This window comes from Pleurodeles waltl, chromosome 3_2, assembly GCF_031143425.1.
Source record: "Pleurodeles waltl isolate 20211129_DDA chromosome 3_2, aPleWal1.hap1.20221129, whole genome shotgun sequence".
In the NCBI taxonomy this organism is placed as follows: domain Eukaryota; kingdom Metazoa; phylum Chordata; class Amphibia; order Caudata; family Salamandridae; genus Pleurodeles; species Pleurodeles waltl.
The window spans coordinates 2,994,249-3,015,000 of record NC_090441.1 but is presented as its reverse complement, the minus strand read 5'-3'; the positions used below and the strand labels follow the sequence as shown (position 1 = coordinate 3,015,000).

Sequence of the window (20,752 nt, the reverse complement as noted above, 5' to 3'; positions counted from 1 at the left end):
GGGGTGTAGCATAGTCAAATATAAATGTAAACTCGGGCGTCCTTATGTTCTATTTATTTATTCAATCAGCCTGTTTATCTGATTCACAATAATATAGACTTCTCAGACATTTCAATATTTTCAAGCTGTGCTTCCAAAATCTGAAATAGTCCGCTTGCAGATTTGGGCAACGTGGTGACCTTTTTCTTTTCTGAAAAAAACGGAGGTATCGTTTTGTTTCATGTCTTTTTCCTAGAAAATGTGGCTATGCTAAAGTTAATACAATTTGTGCTTTTGCCTTAGCAGCTACTGCAATGCAGCTTTTCAACACTTTAAGTAACAGATATTACTACAACCCAACTTAATTGTATTCATCTCATTGACATCAGAAGGATGAAAGAGTAAGTCAGCCCCGTTGAGATTTGAAACAATGATCTTCGGAGTGCAGACATCTTTCTGCAGCAGACACATTAGCCTACTCACCTAGCTGAATGGCATAATCTCGTATTATTCTCAACACGACCCAGCCAGTAAGATCTGATTTTTGTAATTTCAGTGAATTATTGTAAATGGCCTGATGTACAAAGCCCAGGTCACAAAGTGATATACAAGTCGGTTGCACCACAAAATCCACATTTTCAGAAGATCGCAAAATGTCCTTCCTCATTAATATTTATGAGATATGAGGCATTTTACGACCTCCTGCGATTGCAGAGACTGAGCCTGTATCATCCCTGCATTCACAAACTCTATAGGTCAACATTTTTAAAAAATCAAACTCTATCCTTTTAATGGACAGAGGTAGCTTTTAAAATGCTGCCATCCAGGGAATAGCATTGAGGAGGAGCATGCATTGGTACCAAGACCACTGTCTGCTCCCCATGGCCACCTATTATTCACAGGTGGGAAGCTTCCACTTTGCAAATCAATTACCATACAATGCCAGGTCCATAACTGATGAGTGGCTCGTGACTGTGTCAGGATCCACAAACCATTGACACATTGACCAAATCACAATTAGGAGGGGACTATCCCTTTCATGCACCCCTCCTCCTCTTTGCGATTTCCAAAGAGTCGCAAAAAGCACTTTGCGATCCAGAAAGACTTGCAAAGAACCATTCGCTCTTTGCAAATCACTCTTTTGTGGTCACAAAGACTTTGTTTTCGCAAATCGTAGGCTTTATGATCGCCGACAAGTTTTGTACATCTGCCTTTAAGTGTACAGTAGCAGCAACTGCTCTGGTAATTCACAAGGGGTTAATATTTTCTATACGATTATTTAATGGGCTTGTTTGATCCTGCACAGTGTTCCAGCTCTTCTTGTAAACTTTGACTCTCACTTGAAACACTGTCAGAAAAATGAATAACTTTCAACACACATGGTGAATTTTCTGCATAGGTGGACGCGTGGGCCCCTTGCAAAGGGGTGCCAAAGAAATGTCCGGCTCCTATCTCCCCCACTCCAGGCTTGTTCATGATGTTATTGTCCTAATTTCCGAACACTCCATCCTGTAGCTTATCCTTTCTCAAGTGTTCTCTCCAACTAAATGAAGAATTACTTTAGTTTCCAGACACGTCACTGGAAGGTTTGGTTCCAAAATATTTATTTGTCCATGTGGAAAAAAGTATTTTCATCCCAACAATAGTGCAGCATGTGTGCATCTCAGCAGAGTGCAGATGGAAAGCAGAATGATAGTTACTGAAGACTAGAGAATATATATATATTCTGGTCTTCAGTAGGTAGTTATAGTTAGGACCATGTTTCCATAGAAAAAGCGTTTTTTGACTTGCCTATCATTAGAATTGTATGTATGTATTAATGCTATTAATAGTTCAAGCACCACAAAATGAGCCCTTCAGTACGTGTACAGAAATCAGATGTCCTTCAAGCAGACCACACTCCAAAAATAACTAAATCCAGTTTGTGGGTTGTGCTGCATAGGGATTTTTATTATTATTTATGCCCCCCACTTTCATAGACCTTCTCTATTGCCGATCACTTGCAATAGACCTTTGTAATTCAAATTATTTCTCTTTCTCAGCCAGAGTAATACGCCCGTTACTTTCAATTAGTTTGTGAGATAGAATCCTTTGCATGTTCCCACTTGACGCAGCAGTACGCGAGCCACCCAAAGCATCATGATGGGCAGTGACGTAGACTCTCCATCTTGGCACAACAGTGCACGAGCCACCCAAAGCATCATGATGGGTGGTGCTGTAGACTCTCCACCTTGGCGCAACAGAGCACAAGCCACCCAAAGCATCATGATGGGTGGTGCTGTAGACTCTCCACCTTGGCGCAAAAGAGCACGAGCCACCCAAAGCATCATGATGGGTGGTGCTGTAGACTCTCCATCTTGGCTGCCTGTCTCCTTCACTCTATGGACTTCACTGGCAACCAGTCTGCATCACCTGGAGGTGCTAAATGCTGGAAAAATGAATCCTCAAGAAAGTGCTTCACTGAGTGTGGTGCTGGCTGCACTAATGTATGTTCTAGCCCAATGCGCTGCAGCACTCGGTGTGAGTGGCTAATAATAAACACCGCTAACAAACAAATAATGACACCTATTAGGAAATAGACTGGTGCAACCACCAACAAGCTAGCAAACTGATGCAAAAGAGACCACATTATTTCATGGGGAAATCACTGACAGATAACAGGAAAAAAAATCAGGTCTAATGGCAGAGTCGTTTGAAGGTGTGGGCAAAGTGGGCTCTGGCCCAGGGCCTCAGCCTTTTAAGGAGCCCTCTGATAGATCTGACTCTGCTCTCCACACAGCTGTGCCCTGGTGACCTTGAATGATGTTTAAAAATAGATTGTTTTAAATACTACTTTCTTTTAATTTATTTTTAACATGCATGGTTTTTTTCTTCATTAATTTGACTGCTAATGCCTCACTGATATTTTTAATGACATTATAAAAGTTGTCATGATTGCTGTAATATCTGGGGTAATTAGCACTGCATGTCAAAGGCACCAGTTTTAGTTAACTTTGGGTGCTAGTTATAGTTACTTGAAATAACTCTACTTATAACTGCTGAAGTTCTAAGGTTTTGCACAAGTAAATTCAGAACCTAATTATAACATCTCCGTAACCTTTCTGTCTGTGGGTGCGTCAGTGTCTGAGTGGGTCTGTGAGGGGGTGTGCGTGGGGGTCTGAGTGGGAATGCAAAGAAAAACCTGGCTGCTACAACTAGTCACACAAGACCTGGTGAACTTGGCAGCTATGCAATAAATACCGTTATCAAATTAATGATTGCAAGATCAGGATAATACAGTAGCATAGCACAGTCAGCATGTACAATTGAATTCATTTAAATACAGATAGCTATATGGATATACCATATAATGGCTATTTTTGGCATAACATGTTTAGCAAATGTATTTCTCATGTCTGTACTGCACTCACAATGTATTACTTTTTTCTCCAATTTCAGCTCACTGGTGTTATAAATCCCAAAAAACTCCTTCCAACACTTGCAAAGGTAATTTTTGACAATATATTTCTGTACTGAATTCAGTCGGTGGAAGGCCTATGTTTTTAGGCATACGTAGTATTATGTTCTGCAGGCATACTGCTACTAATCCAAAAGCAGATCCAGCTTGATATTTTTAATGTGTCTTTTTGTGGTGGGTATGTGTGTATTTTTATAGTACAGACCTAGCTGTAGAAGAAAGCCATGAGGTACAATTCATGATTATTTAAAAGAGGCAGGTTGCGTCGGCGGAGGTTGATTTCCATCATGTATGGTGGTAATGTTCTTTCAGGAGGTAGGGCTTGAGTTTCTGCCTAAACTACAGAAGAGAAGGAACAGTTTTAATGTTTATAGGGATGTGGTTCCAGATCCCAGGTGATGTGCACTAAGCCAAGGCCTTGGTTTGTGCAGATCTAGGATTTGACAAAATATTGATTGCTCGTGGGAGACTTGTAGCTGGTGATCTGACTGCGCAGCCGATAGATTTGCCTTGTGACAAGATGGAAAGTTTCCACACAATCAGGTTCACCCCCCATACCTGTCACGTCACCTGGCCCTGCAGCCTATAAGAGGCATTAGCTTTTAATAAAGTGGAACAGAAGTCATTACCCTTTGATACCCCAGGCATGGTTACTTCACAATGTGCATAATTCACAGTGGTAGCTGTGTGGAATACATAATTCATTCACACAACAGCACTTATGTGAACCTGGCTCAATACTTTATTGAAACTTAAATAAAAAAACGGCAAAAGTGTGTTAAAAACAAAAGTAAAGAGAGTCATAAATAGTCCAATTTCAAGCTAAGGCGGAGCAAAATTGTTCCCCAAATGCGGCCAAATTCTATAGAAAAGCTGCTGCTGCTGCACAAAATGTGTCCTGCATGCGACCCTAAATAGATAAAAGCAGTGTTAGTACTCTCTCTGGATGTAGTACGTGGCACATTATGGTGGCCATCTCATTCTATGTGGTTACACACCTGAGCTCTTAGGTGCCAGTTTAGCTTTCATGTGCCTGTTAAATTGATTCTAGGTATTGTAGACTTGATTTGCTTGCATTGAACTAACAAGACCAACGCACCTCACAGCAATGATTTGTGGTGAAAAGCTCGGGACTGAAAAGACTGCCCGTGATGGCATGGCGTGAGGTGATCACCCTACAGCACACATCGAACGAACAGAGACCTATTTGCACACTTACTGTTTTTGTCTTTTCATAGAACCCGAGGAATGGAAAACACAGTACAAAGAATGCGGAAAAGAGAGCCAATCTCCTATCAACATTATCACCAAAGACACAAGGTTCACGGAGTCGCTGATACCGCTTACCTTTAAGGGGTACAATGACATGCATTTATTGATGATAAAAAACAATGGCCATTCTGGTACGTTCCTTGTGTCCGCATTTCCATTTTCGTAGTGATGTTGAGTCATATGAGATTATGATATTAAATATAAAATGAATTTACTCACCTCACATCTTGCTGTGGACTACTCAACCCGCCCTTGTCATCATTTGATCATCCTTACATTATACATGGAAATGAAAAACCATCTACACTTATGCATCCATGGGCGGGTGGGTTCTCGGGACCTACTGCTGGTTGTGGTTCTAGAAGACCTGACTTATCTTTCCAACTTCCTCACTTGACCACATGTGGTGCTGAGCAAATCACTTCCCCCCCTCACCTCTTTGCTCCCTGATCAGTCAATGAGGGGAAAACTTCCAGAGAGGGTGAACACTAGTAGTCAACTCTATGCACACTACACATACAGAAAATGAATTTCGTAATCAATTGAAGAGAGAGAACAATGATATATAAAATACTTATAAAATATTACATTAATTGTTCGCAAACGTATCCACTCTAATCAAACGCCTTCGGGGGATCGAGGGACTGAGTGAAAAAACAATAAAAATAAAAATTCTGCAACATGTATGTGTATATGTATGAGTATATTACAAAGCAGTAACAGGCAGCTGCTCGACCTATTGCCACACAAAAACAAATGATATGGAAGTGTGAATTGTGATGCATCACATTTCCAAAGAGCTTCATACATAACTTAACCCATAATTCATTGAAGTGATATCATGCATATAAGCATAAGCATGTCTCCAGCTCCCATTATTAATCAAACAATATACACCCTACAGATTTTTTTAGTTTATCACAGATTTATCCCATTTGTATTTCTAAGGTGGGAAATTAGGACTATTCCCCAGGTTTTGGCGCTGACGTAGGCACATCAAGTTACATTTCAGTAACGCATTACTGAAACCGTATTTAGCTCTTTCATCACTACACATGCCCTTTGCAGGGTGTCCCTATCATAACTTGTGCTTAGCTGTGGACTGGCGACGAGGAGAGTGAGAGAGATGTGGCTATGGCTAGCATCCTTGGGGGGTTGGTTCTAGTTTCAGATGGGGGTGATCCTGGCGTCCGTGTCAATTGGCCCTCCTAGTGATGGTAAGTGGTTCTGGTGGTTGCGTGGCCCTTCATTGTCACTTTGGGAAGAGCCAAGTCTTCATGTCCTTGTCTTGATGAGCAAGAGTTCCAGAGCTTTGCTGCCTGTAGTGAGGAGGCTCCACCAATGCGTTCCTTTTTGTATGGAGGGGCAGGTAGTGAAGGCTACAACACAGAGCAGCGAGTTGTCCTCTACAGTGGGGCTTTGCAGTGGATGACTGTGTAAGATTTGTAGAGCAGACTCCAAGAGATATATAGTGTGGCTTTTTAGGAGGTGGTTGTTAGCTTTAGTGTATATGCCACGGGATACAAGAAATCACATGGCACAACATTTTGGATCACTTCTTGGGTGCTTTTTGACTGCAGCCTCATCAGTCAGATGCAGATTTGTGGTGCGAGTAATTCCTTTAAATGATCCTATGGCATCTCTGTACTACTTTTTGAAACTGACGAGCAGTCACAATATATTATTTTATTTTTCTACATCATGGTATAGCTTATCTTTGGTGTTACACTCCTAATTTAGGAAAATGGAATAAGGAACATCAGGCACAAAAAGTGGAAGTCATTTTTTTTCTCCAAGAATCACGTGATGGTGTAAAATGATCGAACCAGATTAACATACCCGTCAGACAGTTCCGCAAGATAAGAACTCAATTACTATATTACGTCAAAATTTGGTAGGGTGCTACAGGAGGAACCAAATCAATTTACTCTATTTTTGCTACATATGTGATGTGAACGGAGCAAACTAGTGATTAATTTGTGCTTGTTGTTTCCGGTGCTCAGCAGCGGCATTTATTTTTGAGGAACGGGGCTTATTCTTCTGCCTCAAGGATTTGCTGCGAGCAAAAGACACATATGGGAAAGACAGAGGAAGGGAAACACGAAAAAGCGTCACAAAGGGAGAAAGTAGAAAGCTGCAAGAGTGAGCTGAAGGGGCAGCCAGTGGCTTTATATGGATTGAGGAGGCCCAAGATGGCTTCAAGATTCCCCGCCTCAGTATTCCATGTTCACACATTTAATTGCAGCAGCCGCGTGTTTAAGAAGAGGGCTTTGGGCACCGGCACCTTTTTATTTACAAAGTAAGCACTGGAGCAAACACGATTTGTCTCACAGCAAAGTTTTGCATCAGAGTAAAAAATTGTAACTCATGATTGCGAACTATTATTGCTGTGTCTACCTTGTAAGAAATGGAGGGAATGCATCAGGTATTTCCGTTTCTAACCAAGTAAGCAGCAAAAATGAGGCAAAACATTTTGCATCGTTTTCTTAGACATACGATTATCTTTGCTTTGATTAAAAGAGATACTGTTACACGTGTCAACTGCTTGGTGATCGTCGAATGCACTGTCTCTCCTTTTAGCAATGGGTTCACCCTCCGAGCTTTCGTGCGAACATTCTGATTGGGTCTGGATTCCAGCTGTGTAGCGGAAAAATATACCGAGGCAGAGATATGCTTCACAAACAGAAGCCAGCAGGGAAACGACAAACATGCTGCTTTTCGCCCAAATCCAGCATAGCAAAATAAATAAGGCCAGAATGAAGTCCCAGAGAGGATGTGCGTTACACAACACTGAAAGCTCTGATAAAAACTTTTGTTTTGTGCCAAATACCGTGTTGACCTCTGCCTGACACTCAAGAGTTATTAATACACTCAAAGACAATAGATGATCCAAACAGTTGCTTGAAAGCAGTTAGAAAGTAAAGAAAAAAAGATTGTCTCATTGGTTTATATCGAGTTCCTGTCAAGAGCTCTTTTCAATCTGGCCCTTTAGTCCCAAGAAGGCTACTCAACGCCAACTGAGACCAAAGATTTATTATGCCAGTATTATAAGAATATAGGACTTTCTATACCCCTTGTGAGGCCTAAGCGCTTCATGATTTTTGAGTAAGCTAGACTTTGATTTGAGATCAGATCAAGGAAAAGAGAGGATGGATTTGTTATATATGGCTTCCTTAGGAAACAACTGGACCAGGCACTGGTTATTCACTGAGGTGACTTCATAACAGTGGTTATCCACAGTGGTTGTGACATCACTAGGGTAAGCACTCCATTCCCCTTTACCTCCAGAGACACCAAGTGTGGATGGAATGGAGGTTGGTGGTCTCACCTGCCTTCTCCCGCCTCTGCCGGGTCTTCACAGACCCAAGTGAGATGGAAGAACATAGGTGGTGTTATGCGTGCGCCAATCGCCTTCTCCCTGTAGAGACCTGTGCTGTGAGGAGAAATTAACTCACTCTCGCATGCGGCTCTCACAGGGACACTGACAGCCTGGTGCCAGGTCTTTCCTTGTGGCTTTGGACTGCAATGGAGCGGGATGGCACAGAGGGTGGGTGACAGGTGGCCAGATAGTGTCTTTTAACATTTGAGGATGGATTTTTTCAGAGGGTGGTGGGGGTGAGTGGCAGAAGGCCAGATTATTTTTTTAGCAATTTGTTTTACAAGTTTTGTAAGTCTTCTCCATTATTTGTCTGTCAGTTCGAAAAAGGGGTAGACGAGTTGAAGGGCCATATATAACATAAGATGACGGATGAGTAAAATTAGAATAACTGGGATATTTTTCAATATGGGGTCACAGAAAACTCAAGCTGTGCTCTCTATTTGCTGTAACCCCTTGTTGAATAACATCGCTGATATTTCCAGGTATCCACATATAATTGTATATATATATATATATATATATATATATATATATATATATATATATATATATATAGATATATATATATATATAAATCTTTATAGGGGGGCCTGAGTAGAGGCATGACAAATATTGTTATGGATGGCTCGCATAGAGAACCTCTATTATTTACTTCCGTTTCCAAATGCATAACACCCTGCTAAGATGTAGCAACAGTTGATAACAAAACTCATTACCCACTGTTGGTACGCCATGAAGGCCTTCCAGGGCAGGCATGCAGAGCTTTCTGAGAGCCGGTCAGCACGATTCTGCTTGTCAGCTTTGAACGGAAGCAGAAAGCGCAGCGGGAGGAGGAAAGAAGGCAGGAAAGATGGTGGGGTTGGTCAAGGATGGCAGGTAAGTATTTTTTTAACTTTTGAACTGGGATACATAACAGAGGCCATGTTATGCATGGCTCAGCTATTACTCCTCTCCCCCTGCGTGGCAGTTGAAGGCAGGGGCAGGTGATTTTGGGGGCCATGCATAACATAAAATCATAGGTGGGTAGAAAGTGAACTACACAGATGTTTTTCAACTTGGGGTTATGAGTCACATCATAGACAACTCGATCTTTACTTGTTTCCTCTTTAATGTCACTCAGAACTCCACAGTGAAAAACATCCCCATAATTCACTGCTACCCATCTATAACTCTGTATGTTGACCTGGAAGTAGCTAGCACAGAGTGAGCCAATGGACATTGCATTTGAAGGCTGGGATCCTTTTATGGCAAGTTGCAAACCACCATTTAGTAGCTGGGTGAAAGTCTGTTAGAACCAGTGTTAGCCAGAAAAGTTCCAGGTATGACTGAGTGATCAAGGGCACCTTTTCAGGATCATTGCTGTCAACGTGATTGAGCTCTTTTCAGATTTATTGTATGTACATTCATCGAATGTGCATGGCAGAAAACCTGGCATAAACCTGTCTCTCCTGGATCACCATTGCTATACATCCCTGTCTGGGCACATGGAAATTTATTTTGGGAGCTGGAAGTTCTAGGCACCATTGGTGATCGCAACAGGCAAGGAAAATGACTGAAGGAAATATGGTGCATCACCGATAACCAGAGCCCATCTTCTTTGAAGAGATTGTTTCTCTTCTTCCACCTCTAAACATGGTGTGTTGATGTCCAGGCTCTTTGCACTTGGCTGACCGCTTTCTTGAGCATTCCATACTAAAAACTGATTTAATGTAGGCTGGGTTTACCTTCATGGCAGAGCATTCTACAGCTTTGGAATCTGGTGGAGTATTCTCCCAATCCTGTTAAACTTGAAAATAACACTCTTCATAAGGATGACAATAGAAACTGTCAGGATTTTGCTATCATTCATAACGATTTAGAGATTTCTAGTGGTAGAATGTGGAATGGCGAGAGTAGCCAAAAAAGATGATGAGTTAAAAATAAATAAAAAGAGGGAGAAAATGGGAGCAAGTGTGAGTATGAGTGTGTGTGTGTGTGTGTGTGTGTCTGAACATCACAGGAGTGCTTTGGGACCGCTCGCTGTACAGTTGAGGAGAAATCGTCCATTCAAAAGATGCTTTCCTACGTGTAATAAATTATCGGCCCCACTTTAGACACTCTGCCGAACCTTTGGCTTTTGTTTCAACTTGTGAAGAAGCAGCTAGTGATTCATGGTGTCACTCAAGTCCTGAAGATTCACCAGCACCATTTTGACCTGTTGACAAAGACTAATATGTCATTCCTAAGCAGTATCAACCCTGTGTCAATCGTCTGACTAGGAAGAAACCTAGACTGGTGATGATCAGTGAGGTGGTACTTGTACACATCCTTTCCAGTGAGCTTTCCAGTTACTGATAATAGAGGGATGGGCCACAATTTCTAGGGAACTTTGGGGCAGAGGGCGGGCTTTTCAACAGACTTTGTACAATGGTTTTCTCAGAGAGGTGGGTACATCCCCTTCCTATAATGATTTATGGATCAAAGTGGCACTGAATAGAGCAAGTGATGTAGCTTTCTCCTTTAAAAACCATGAACAACAGGGCCAAGGGATAGCTGTATATTAACAATTTTATAAAGGTGAGCCTAGAGTTCCGTCTCAGGGTTGGTGAAAAGGGAACCCATAGGTGAAGCCACATTATGGAAAAGTGCCTAGGACCACAACAGATGTTTACTCTTGCCTTTCACACTTACAAAGTATTTCCATAATATAGGAGGGCCACGGATGCTTATGCTTGGCTTTGCAACAGCTATTACACAAGTTCACAATTTGCACTGGTGAAATGTGGAGTGGACATGAGGTAAACACCTATGATCATGAACCTGTGCCCAAAAAAGCCCTCAGTAATGTGCTAGCAGTGCACAGAACTCTATCCTCGAGACTGCTCTTTGAGAGAGGGGTGCTTAAAGAGACCTCCACTGAAAGCCGGAGGCATACCTGCAAAGACAGTAGCCAGGAGCTGCACTCCTGGGAAAAACATTAAGTGGTAGTTTGCTCTGCACCCCCATATTTCTCTGCTGTGATCGTTTCAGTTCAAGGGCTGAACTGGAGTCAGCACAAGCCCTGTAAAAGCTTTTTTTTGCCAAACAAGCACTTGACCCCTTCTGTGCCAGGCACACCCAAGAACAGTGCAGACCTGTGCAAACATCTTGGCCCATGTCTCAAAACTTTAGGAAGTGTCCTACTAGTGAGACTTCCAGGTTTCTCAGTTGCCTAGTAGGCCACCCTCATCTTTTTATTTTTAGTGATAATTACTTGACAATAGAGTCAAATGCTGAGCAGGCGGGTAAAACATGATAGAGAATGTAGTGTCTTGCACTGTTCATCCATCTACTACAAAACGAGCTTTGGTGGAATAAAGTGAAGTATCTCCACCAAACATAAAGTGCTGCAATTCTCTGAGGAACAATCTAGTAACGTGGTTGTCCAGCACTGGCTCTTGAGATGGCTCTTTCATGCAATATTTATAAGATCTTTATGTGAGATAATTACTCCCAAAAGAAGACACAGATGACTGTACTACTGTCTAATTGTTAGTAAAAGCTGTGACAAACAAGTGGTGGTAAATCCTAAGCAAGAATAGCGGTGGGGGGGGGGGATGGGCAGATCAAGATGTGCTTTGCCTTGTGAGTTAGTGAACCCCCTCAAACATAGTTGTGGATATTCAGTCTGTCTCTTTTTCTCACCCTGGAAATGGTTCGAGAGTTGACTTGGCAAAAGGCTAGAGCACATTTCCTTCTGCAGAGGAAAGGGAACAGAGCGGTTCTCTAAACCTTTTGGGGGGGGGGAAGGAAGGGGTTAGGGAACAGGGTTTCTCCACTGTGAAAAGTGCTTTCATCATGGAGTTAAAAAGGAAAAGAAAAAAAAAAAACAGTCTCAGGGACGGGCTGATGTTCCCCAATGTAGAATGGTAATGTGTGTACAGCGTTTCATTAGATAAGTTAAAAAAATTCATTAGATGAGTTCAAAAACGTCAGATGATATTGCCAGTTGTAGACTGTCTCAGCTTTCTAGGCATACTCCTGGCAAAGAATGTGATTTGCAAAAAGCAGTAAGGGCCAGGTGTATCGAAGCTCCATTTTGCATTTCTCAAATAGCGAATTTTAGGTAATCACTATTTAGGAAATGCAAAATGGAATGTAACAAAATAGCGATTCTCTAATAGCAATTCCTACAGAGTCGGAATCGCTATTAGAGAATCGCTATTAAGAAATGCAACTCTAATCCAGGAACGGCTTGCGGTGGTAAATAAGGGCAGGCGGTGCACACGCGTGGGTATTGGGGCGGGGGGATTAAAACAAAAACTTACCTTTGCCGCCGCTGTCACCACCGCACTGCTCCTCTCCTAGGTTGCAGGCACAGGCTCCCAGCCTGCCCTGCCGCAATCCTGACGCTGCTCAGAACAGCACTAGGACTCGTTACCATCAGTTTGGAGTTGATGGTAATAGCATTATCTAAATGCCCATTTTACATGTAGGAAATGCTTGATATTTAAAAAAATTGTGATTCCCTGAAATGGGACTAACAATGCCTTTCATACATTTAGAAAGGCTATTTTGCATTCACAAACGGTGGAATTTTGCGATTCGCACCTTTTGCGAGTGCGAAATACTTTGATGCCTCTGGCCCTAAATCTTCAGACGTTCATGAGAGAATTTTTATGAGTGTACACAATGCTTTTTATGAACAAGGCCCAATGAATCTAATTCGGAGCCATTTACATAGTCAGCATTTGTCTTGAAAATATGGCATCAATCAGACTACCAAGGACCAACGTTAGACAATTGGACACTATAAGACTATAGAACAATGATGTGGGCTTGCAACCTAGCATTTTTTTTAACTTAATGAGCTTCACAAAGTCTTTAGAAATAAAATGTAACACAATTATTAATAATTCATATTTGTTTTTAAAAAATCACATTATTTTAAAGATTGCTGTGCTTTCTTTACCCTCTTTTCTTTTATTGATGTGTTGAATTATTCAGTTTAATGCTAACTCTTTTTATCCAAATGTTTGATTTGCATTTTGCATTTAAATATTTTTAGAACAAGAAAATGGAATATGGTACAGAGCAGGTGAATTATGGTCTTAAAATGCCATTGGTGGAGGGTCTAGGACATTATAATAAAACTTGAAGCTGAAGTCGGGACATTTTTTAATTGCCATCCCAACCTGGAAAAAGCAATATTGGTCTATATGCTCTAATACAGTGGTTTCCAACCTGTGGTCTGGGGACCCCTGGGGATCTGCGAAGCCTCCTCAGGGGGTCCGTGACAGCTCAGAAAATTTAATGACATTTGCAGATTAGGTCTCCAGCTTTCAGTAATGACTCATTGGTGGGGGTCCCCAGATTCCAATAATGATTCAGTGGGGTCCCCAGGTTCCAGTACTGATGGGGGTCCACAGAAGTCGAAAAGTTGGGAACCACTGCTCTAATATGTAATATGGTTTATTCAATGTGTTAGGAAAAACACAGTATGGCCTCCCATAATTTAAGAAATAGAAAGATTTACAACCTTTGTTTTCCAGTTTAAAGTCATAAGTCTCCTAGTCTTAGTTAAAAAATGTGCATTTTTTTTAAATAAACACAATTATCAACTATATGTTTGTCTCTTTTTGTCTTTAGTTCAGGTTGAGCTAAGCAAGAACATGCAAATTTCAGACGGTGGCCTCTCCAAGTCGTACAGAACTGTCCAGTTCCATCTGCATTGGGGTACCAAGGAAAGTGAGGGATCAGAACATTTGATTGATGGCAGGAGATACCCAGCAGAGGTGCTTGTCACTTGTTTGCTCTGTGATAATCCTTATTGAAGAGGAAGGGAGTCATTTTCTACCACCTATCAGAACCCCATCTTTCCCTGCTCATAATCAAAGCAACAAGTAGGCCTGACCCTAACAAAATTCATCCAATACATATTCTGGTCCCTTAAATAGGGATGCAAACAGTTATACTGTTTCTTCTATGGACCCTCACCCACATGTTAGTCATGTGGCATGCTTCTTCATTGGGTCCTCACCCAGCGAGATTGCTAAAAACTGAGTGGGCTATTACCTACAACTTCTGTTGTTACCATGCTGCACAGTATGAATGGCATATGGCCCACACCATGCCACATACTTAAAAGCCTTGGCAGACAAATTGTGTGTATTTTTTCTTTACAAAATCAGTTTATTGGTAACTGCTTTACAGATTTGTAGGGTTGTCTCCTCTCAGCAATATAAAGACGTGAAAGGCTTTCTGATAAACTGAAAGACATCCATTTGTTTATCTGAATTATCACCAGTCTTTCTAGCCATCGGAGACTAGAACTCACAAACATTGCTTGAAAGAACTATGGGCCTCATTACGTCACTGGCAGTCTTAAGACCGCCAGGGCTGCGGTGGCGGTCGGACCGCCACTAATGTAGCGGTCCGACAGCCATATTACGACTGTGGCGATTGCGCCATGGTCGGACCGCCAGCACCGCCACTTCCTCTCCACTGGAGGGGCTGGCTGTGCTGGTGGTTCTGGTGGTCCTAATCCACCAGGGCAACTCTGCAAGCAGCGCTGCCCTGGGGATTAGAAGTCCTTTCTCCACCGCCGGTTACAAGGTGGTAGCACTGCCATGTAAAGGCTGGTGGAGACGGGGTACAGGGGGCCCCAAAGTGCGATGGGTGTTGGTGCACCCTATGCACCACAACATTGCCGCCGGCTATATTATGAGCCGGCATCAATGTTGTGGGCTGTTTCTGTTCTGTCTGTTTCTGCCCACTGACCCAGAGGGAAACTCATAATAGGGGCCACGGGAAGGGGACCACACTAGCGGTAACTTGATCGAAGGCATTTGCTGACGGCCTTTTCCATCCGCTGAAGTCATAATTAGAGCCTATGTTTTTTGTATAAAGACAAACAAAATAAATCCTAAAATAATCTGAACAACTGCACCTCTCTTCTTAAGGGGGAATAATGGTGAAACAATTTGTCCACCACTAACTCTACACCTAAATAGTATTTTTAAATTAAAACAATAGTTGTCAGTGTTCAGGGTTTAGAGTGCCACATTCTAGAATACATGTTTAGTTATGATGTTCAGTGTGTGAATGCCATGTAAATCCAGTGAAATCTAAAATAATTTGTATGTCAAAAGTAACATAAACCAGAGGAAAGTGTTGATAAACTATTTACTTCCAAGCTCAAAGCTTGTTTTTCACTGGAAAGTTGTATAAAAGTAACAAAGTACTGCTTTTGCCCAGTTTGCTACAAGAGAGCATTACGTGGGCATTCCCATGAACCCACCCATGGTCTTTCACGTAAAAGCCATCTACTAACATTTTTAGAAAGGGCTTTGCAGCACAAAATGCACCTCCTTGACGCATGCGCAAAGTAGGAGTATTTTTCTAAACATGTTTTTCAACTTTGCATGTGTTCTACACTGTACAGTGCAAATGCTAAGTGATAACAGTTTTAGAGTATGTCTGAGCATAGTATTTGGTACTGAAAAGCCACCCTTCCAATACCAATCGCAAGCCAGCCCTCATAAACATACCTTTGCACCATGAAGCAATGGTTTGTGCATGCCACTAGGCAGCTCAAAAGTACACCAGCGCTTGGAAAGAGAGCAGCAGCGCCATATCAAAATAGATATAGCGCTGTCCTCCTCTCCCTCTCACGTGGTGCAGAAGCTTTGTGCAGAATATTAGTAACTCTACAACTCGATCTACCTGAATATTCTTCTGCTAAACTGATCATTTCTCTTCATTATTAGCAAAATTATGAGGACTGTATGATAATCTGTGGAATTAAAAAAAAGATCAGAGAAATATGGGAACACATGTATGATGTATGTTACAATATTATATATTTATTTGTGGGAAATACTTATGTGAATAAGTGTATTGATAAAACATTTGTGTTTTTGCCACTTTAAAAGATAGGTTTGTGTAATTGGTGTATACAGAATTGAACAAACATAGCAGAAAAGAGAGAATTGTTAATTTTCTAACCATTTATGCATTTTCTTATAGCTTCACATAGTTCATGAAATACAAGGTGCTACTACTGCAAAAAGTGACGAGAAGCCCCTTGCAGTGTTAGGATTCTTTTTTGAAGTAAGTTGTTCGAATAAGGTATAGAGAAATTTAGCTCTATAAGAAAAAATACGTGGACCTGAATTATAAGAGTATCCAAAATGTTGGTCATGATTAACGCAAACGTGTATGTGAAGTTTGATTGCAGATTTATTGTCATAACAGGTGATGAATTATAGTTTAAGTTTGAAAATTGAAATAGGTTTGTCAGATTTTTTTAGGGCTTTGGCTAAATAGGCTGCATTCTCTGTTAATGTCAATTCCATAATTGCAAGATGTTTGCTCAAACAGTTGGTTAGAATAGTCTTTCTTCCTTATCAATTGACAAAACCTACATGTGAAACACCGGCTACGCTATCAAACCTGGCATAATTTTCAATAACATCAGCCTTTGCAGCTGAGCTTCCACTTTGCATAAGGACTATTGCTTGGCATACACAAGTGAATAGTTGCTAGAGTGTTGTACTTACTAAATGTACTGTAAAATGCAGATGTACAAATGCCTAAACACTGAATCAAAAAATCGCTCCAGATTTGTCCACTAGTCTGTCTAGAAAACCTAAAGCTTTACTTGTACGTTCTCTTTACAAAACAGTATTCATAATGTAGTTTTCCAGGTGGAAGAGAAATTGGCAAAGTGCTGGTAGACAGAAAATGATATTTGCTATATTACTTGCTACAAGCATTTAAATATATGATCAATGGCCTGACATAGTACAACATGTGGATTTTGTGCAGATGAGCTGACAGCATAGGAATCTGTGGCTGATGCAATATTTTCTTCTCTACCTAATATTTCTGAACGAGAAAGCAGCTCTTGATACAGATGGCTCCACAGCACTTAACGGTAGTGGAACGCATAAATTACCAAGATGACTGTGCTGAGCCCGAGTGCAGGCTTCAAGTAGAGGTGGCACTAGCTTTAGATTCAAGCTGTTTGAAATGGTTACATTTACATGTTTTCGTGTGAAAGTAACCCCTTTACCTTGTTCCAATATTGGCCTGCTTTAAATGCACAGTACCCCAAACCATCCATGTGATGTTTTAGGTCTTGGCTACAGACAGCTTTAGAGGTTGACCAGACCTATTTCTTGCAATAAGTTACTTATACATTGCCCCCCCCCCCCCCCCCGATCATGATATTATTGTTTTGTTGTCTTTTTGTTTTCCCTGCTTCTGATCCAATGACTTTCAGCCCTATTTCTTCCTCATAGTACCCCCATTGGTTGAAGCGCGCATTTCACTGCTGATGCCACAATTTGCCTTAAAGTGCATGTGAGGGACTCTTTTCTACTCCCCTCTCTTCCTGCTCTTCTTTTTACCTCTTTTTTTCCACTCCTTTCCTCTCCTATTTAGCCTTCATCCCCTGTCTCCCTTCACACCTGTCCTGATTCCTGCTCAACAGCCTTGTTCATTTTTGGCCACTGGCAATGTTGTCAGCGGGTGGGCATCGTAAAATACGTTTTTGACCATTTCAACATGTCTGCCTGCATCCGTGCATGTACACACATCTTTGACAATATATTTTGTTATTTTTACCAGTCCCATCCAAGGATGGCCATCATGGAAGTCCTTGCATTCGCAGGGGCCATCTTTGGACGGGGTTTGTACACATAAAGTAAAACGATTTCAAAGATAGCCACAATGAATGCATGCTCACCGACAGTGATCATCTTTCGATGCATTTTATTTTACTTTTTAAATTCCAATTGAAAATGGCTGCTGCAGATGTGTGTGCAATTACAGTGGCATCTACCAAAAATTAAAATGCATTGGCAAAACCAATAGGTGTCACAATTGGGACCTCCCGGCTCACAATACCACAAAATGATATTACCACCCAAAATAAAACTATTGAACAGTGCACATTTAAAATTCAAATGAGAATTCAAATTCGGACACATTTTTATTTCCTCGCTGTTAGTGGCCTGGTATCAGCCCTTCCAAGTTTACCTGGTCTATGCATGATGTGCTGTTCCAGTCCAGGTGTTTTCTTTGAATTCTGTAACTTGTAGTCTTGCTTATTCCATTATAAAACAGGACTACAAATTCCAGAAATTAAAGCAAAAAAAAAAAGCCTGGACTGGATTCGCACATCATGCATGGACCTGGCAAACGTGGTATATCTGTTTTGCCCAAAAGCTCTAGTTTTCAGATGGACTGATATTGCAAGTAGAAATTCAGTGGAAATATGTGTGGCCTGAGTTACAGGTTTACAGGTTTAACTGCAGAACAATATTGTAACACATATTTATGCATGTTACCACTCATTCCACATGGCCCTACAGGGGATCTCCTGTTATCCCATGGTTTTACCTGGACCCAGTAATACTGATACCTTTAGTATCAGTATTCCTGAGTGAAATGTTATCACTACCATCTCACAATGAAGTACTAATGAATATTTCTCAGCGTTATTGCCCCGGAAGTGCCCAATGATGGCAGTAGGCAGGTATGACATCACTAAACCATGTTTGTTTTGTCTTTTCAGAAAGCTGATAATGATAACGATAAATACGAGCCTTTGATTCATGCACTGAAAGATATTCCATTTGAAGGTAAAGCATTTCAGTTCCAGGTTTGTTTCATTATTGCAGTAATTCATCCTGATAAAACTCCAGTCATGTTATGGATTGTTTCACCAGCAGAGAAGAAAGCTACAGAATGTACGTATTTGGGGGGGGGAGACATACTCAGAGTGATGATACAAGCATTTCTCCAAGCTTCAATTAAGCAATTAAGCAATTAAAGTATTAAGAAATACGCTGTAATGGTTTATTGAAGGGGGGTGGGAAATTCCTATTGAGATTTGAAATTCATTACTTTAAAAAAAAAAGTTAATGAACAGATTTTCATGCAAAATTATATCCTTGTATAGCTTCAAGAAAAGTACCAAGATTAATAATTAAGTGGGTCTGCGCTCTCAGATTAAACAATCATTGGCAAAGTGAATACATCCTTCATTGGTTGCTAACCTTTTGGTTTTGTCCATGCCTGTTTGCTTTGTTATTTTCTCGTAAAACGTTATTATTTGGGGAGCTGCTGGATCTCCACCAATATAAAAACACAGTGGCCATAGCAGTCCATGAGACTGAACGGAAAAACTTTACGTGCAGATGTGTTCCTTGTGTAAGAGCGTAACCCTGTCACTCATAGTAAAGTCAGCCAGTGGCTCGAGTGGGTTGGCCCATTGGCACTTACTGTATACCGCAGTAGGCAGAATAACGTGAATGGTACAATGACAGACCAACAAATTGAGGGCTGGCTGAAAGTTCCTCTTGATATTATATTTAAAATTTTAGAAAATCAAAAGTTATCTGCTAATGACAGACCAAACACGCATTGAAAAAGTCAATAGGTCTTGTCTATGCAAGAGCTATTGGCTTTGCCAATATGTTTTAAACACGTTGTACACTAGTGTGGCTGCTATTCAGCATGGCTTAATGTTAGTGGAGCAATAGAGAGTCCTATGGAGTGGAGTGTTGTAAAGTGGAGTGTCTTGGAGTCGAGTGTAGTGTTATGGAGTGATGTAGAGAATTGTGGAGTGGAGTAGAGTAATGCAGAGTAGAGTTGAGTGGAGTGGAGTGAAGAGGAGTGCCATGGAGTGGCATATAGTGGAGTGTTGTTGAGTGTCCTGGAGGGAGTTGAGTGTCGTAGAGTGGAAGGGCATAGGATGGAGCATAGTGTGGTGGAGTTGAGTGGCATAGAGTAGAGTGTCAGAGTGGAGTAGAGTGTCATGGAGTAGAGTGTCATAGAGTGGAGTGGCGTTGAGCAGAGTGGAGTTGCATAGAGAGCGTTGTGTAGAGTGGAGTAGAGTTTTTCAGAGTAGAGTGGTGTAGTGCGGATTATAGAGTTATTGAGAATGTTATAGAGTGGAGTGGCAAAGAGTGGATTAAAATGTCATGAAGTGGAGTTACATAGAGTAGCAGAGTGGAGTAGCAAAGAAGAGTGGCGTAGCATAGAGTAGTGTGGAGTGGTGTAGAGTAGAATAGTGAACTGCAGTAGAGAAAAGTAGTGTGTTAAAGAATAGGGTTGAGCAAAGTAGCATGGGGTGGCGTAGAGGGAGGCGCAGAAAGAGAATTGTCTAGAAGCTCATAGAGTGGACTAGTGTAGAATGGCATAGAGTGGAGTAGAGTGTTGTGGAGTGGCACAGAGTGGAGTATGGTGTCATAGAGTTTAATGGAGTAGAGCATCATAGAGTGGAGTATCGTGGAGTGGAGTGTCGTAGAGCAGAATGTTGTAGAGTGAAGTAGAGTCAAGTAGATTGAAGTAGTATAAAGTACAGTGTTGCAGAGTCGATTGCTGTAGAGTTCACTGGCATAGAGTGCATTGGTTTTGAGTAAAGCGGTGTACAGTGCAGTGATGTAGAGAAGCACAGTGTGCAGTGGTATAGAGTAAAGTGGTGCAGAGTGGAGTGAAGTAGTATATTGCAGATTGCAGTAACAGAGTGCAATGACATAGAGTGGCATGGAGCAGGGTGGAGTGGCAAAAGTGGAGTAGAGTGGTGAAGAGCAGATTGTTTCACAGTAGGGTGAAGTGGTGTAGAGTGGAGTGGTGCAGAGTAAAGTAAAATGGTGCAGAATAGAGTGCAGAGATGCAGAGTAGACTGGCGCAGA

The 20,752-nt window shown here is 41.4% G+C and overlaps 1 protein-coding gene across 1 annotated transcript in view; it reads left to right on the top strand.

Annotated features, from left to right (window-relative positions):
* CA4 (carbonic anhydrase 4) overlaps window positions 1–20,752 on the top strand; it is a 78,195-nt gene that overhangs the window by 38,751 nt on the left and 18,692 nt on the right. The window contains exons 2-6 of the mRNA XM_069226539.1: window positions 3,418–3,465; window positions 4,675–4,839; window positions 13,695–13,840; window positions 16,074–16,157; window positions 18,628–18,694. Of these exons, the coding sequence (XP_069082640.1) occupies window positions 3,418–3,465; window positions 4,675–4,839; window positions 13,695–13,840; window positions 16,074–16,157; window positions 18,628–18,694 (510 nt within the window). The remainder of the gene's footprint in view (window positions 1–3,417; window positions 3,466–4,674; window positions 4,840–13,694; window positions 13,841–16,073; window positions 16,158–18,627; window positions 18,695–20,752) is intronic.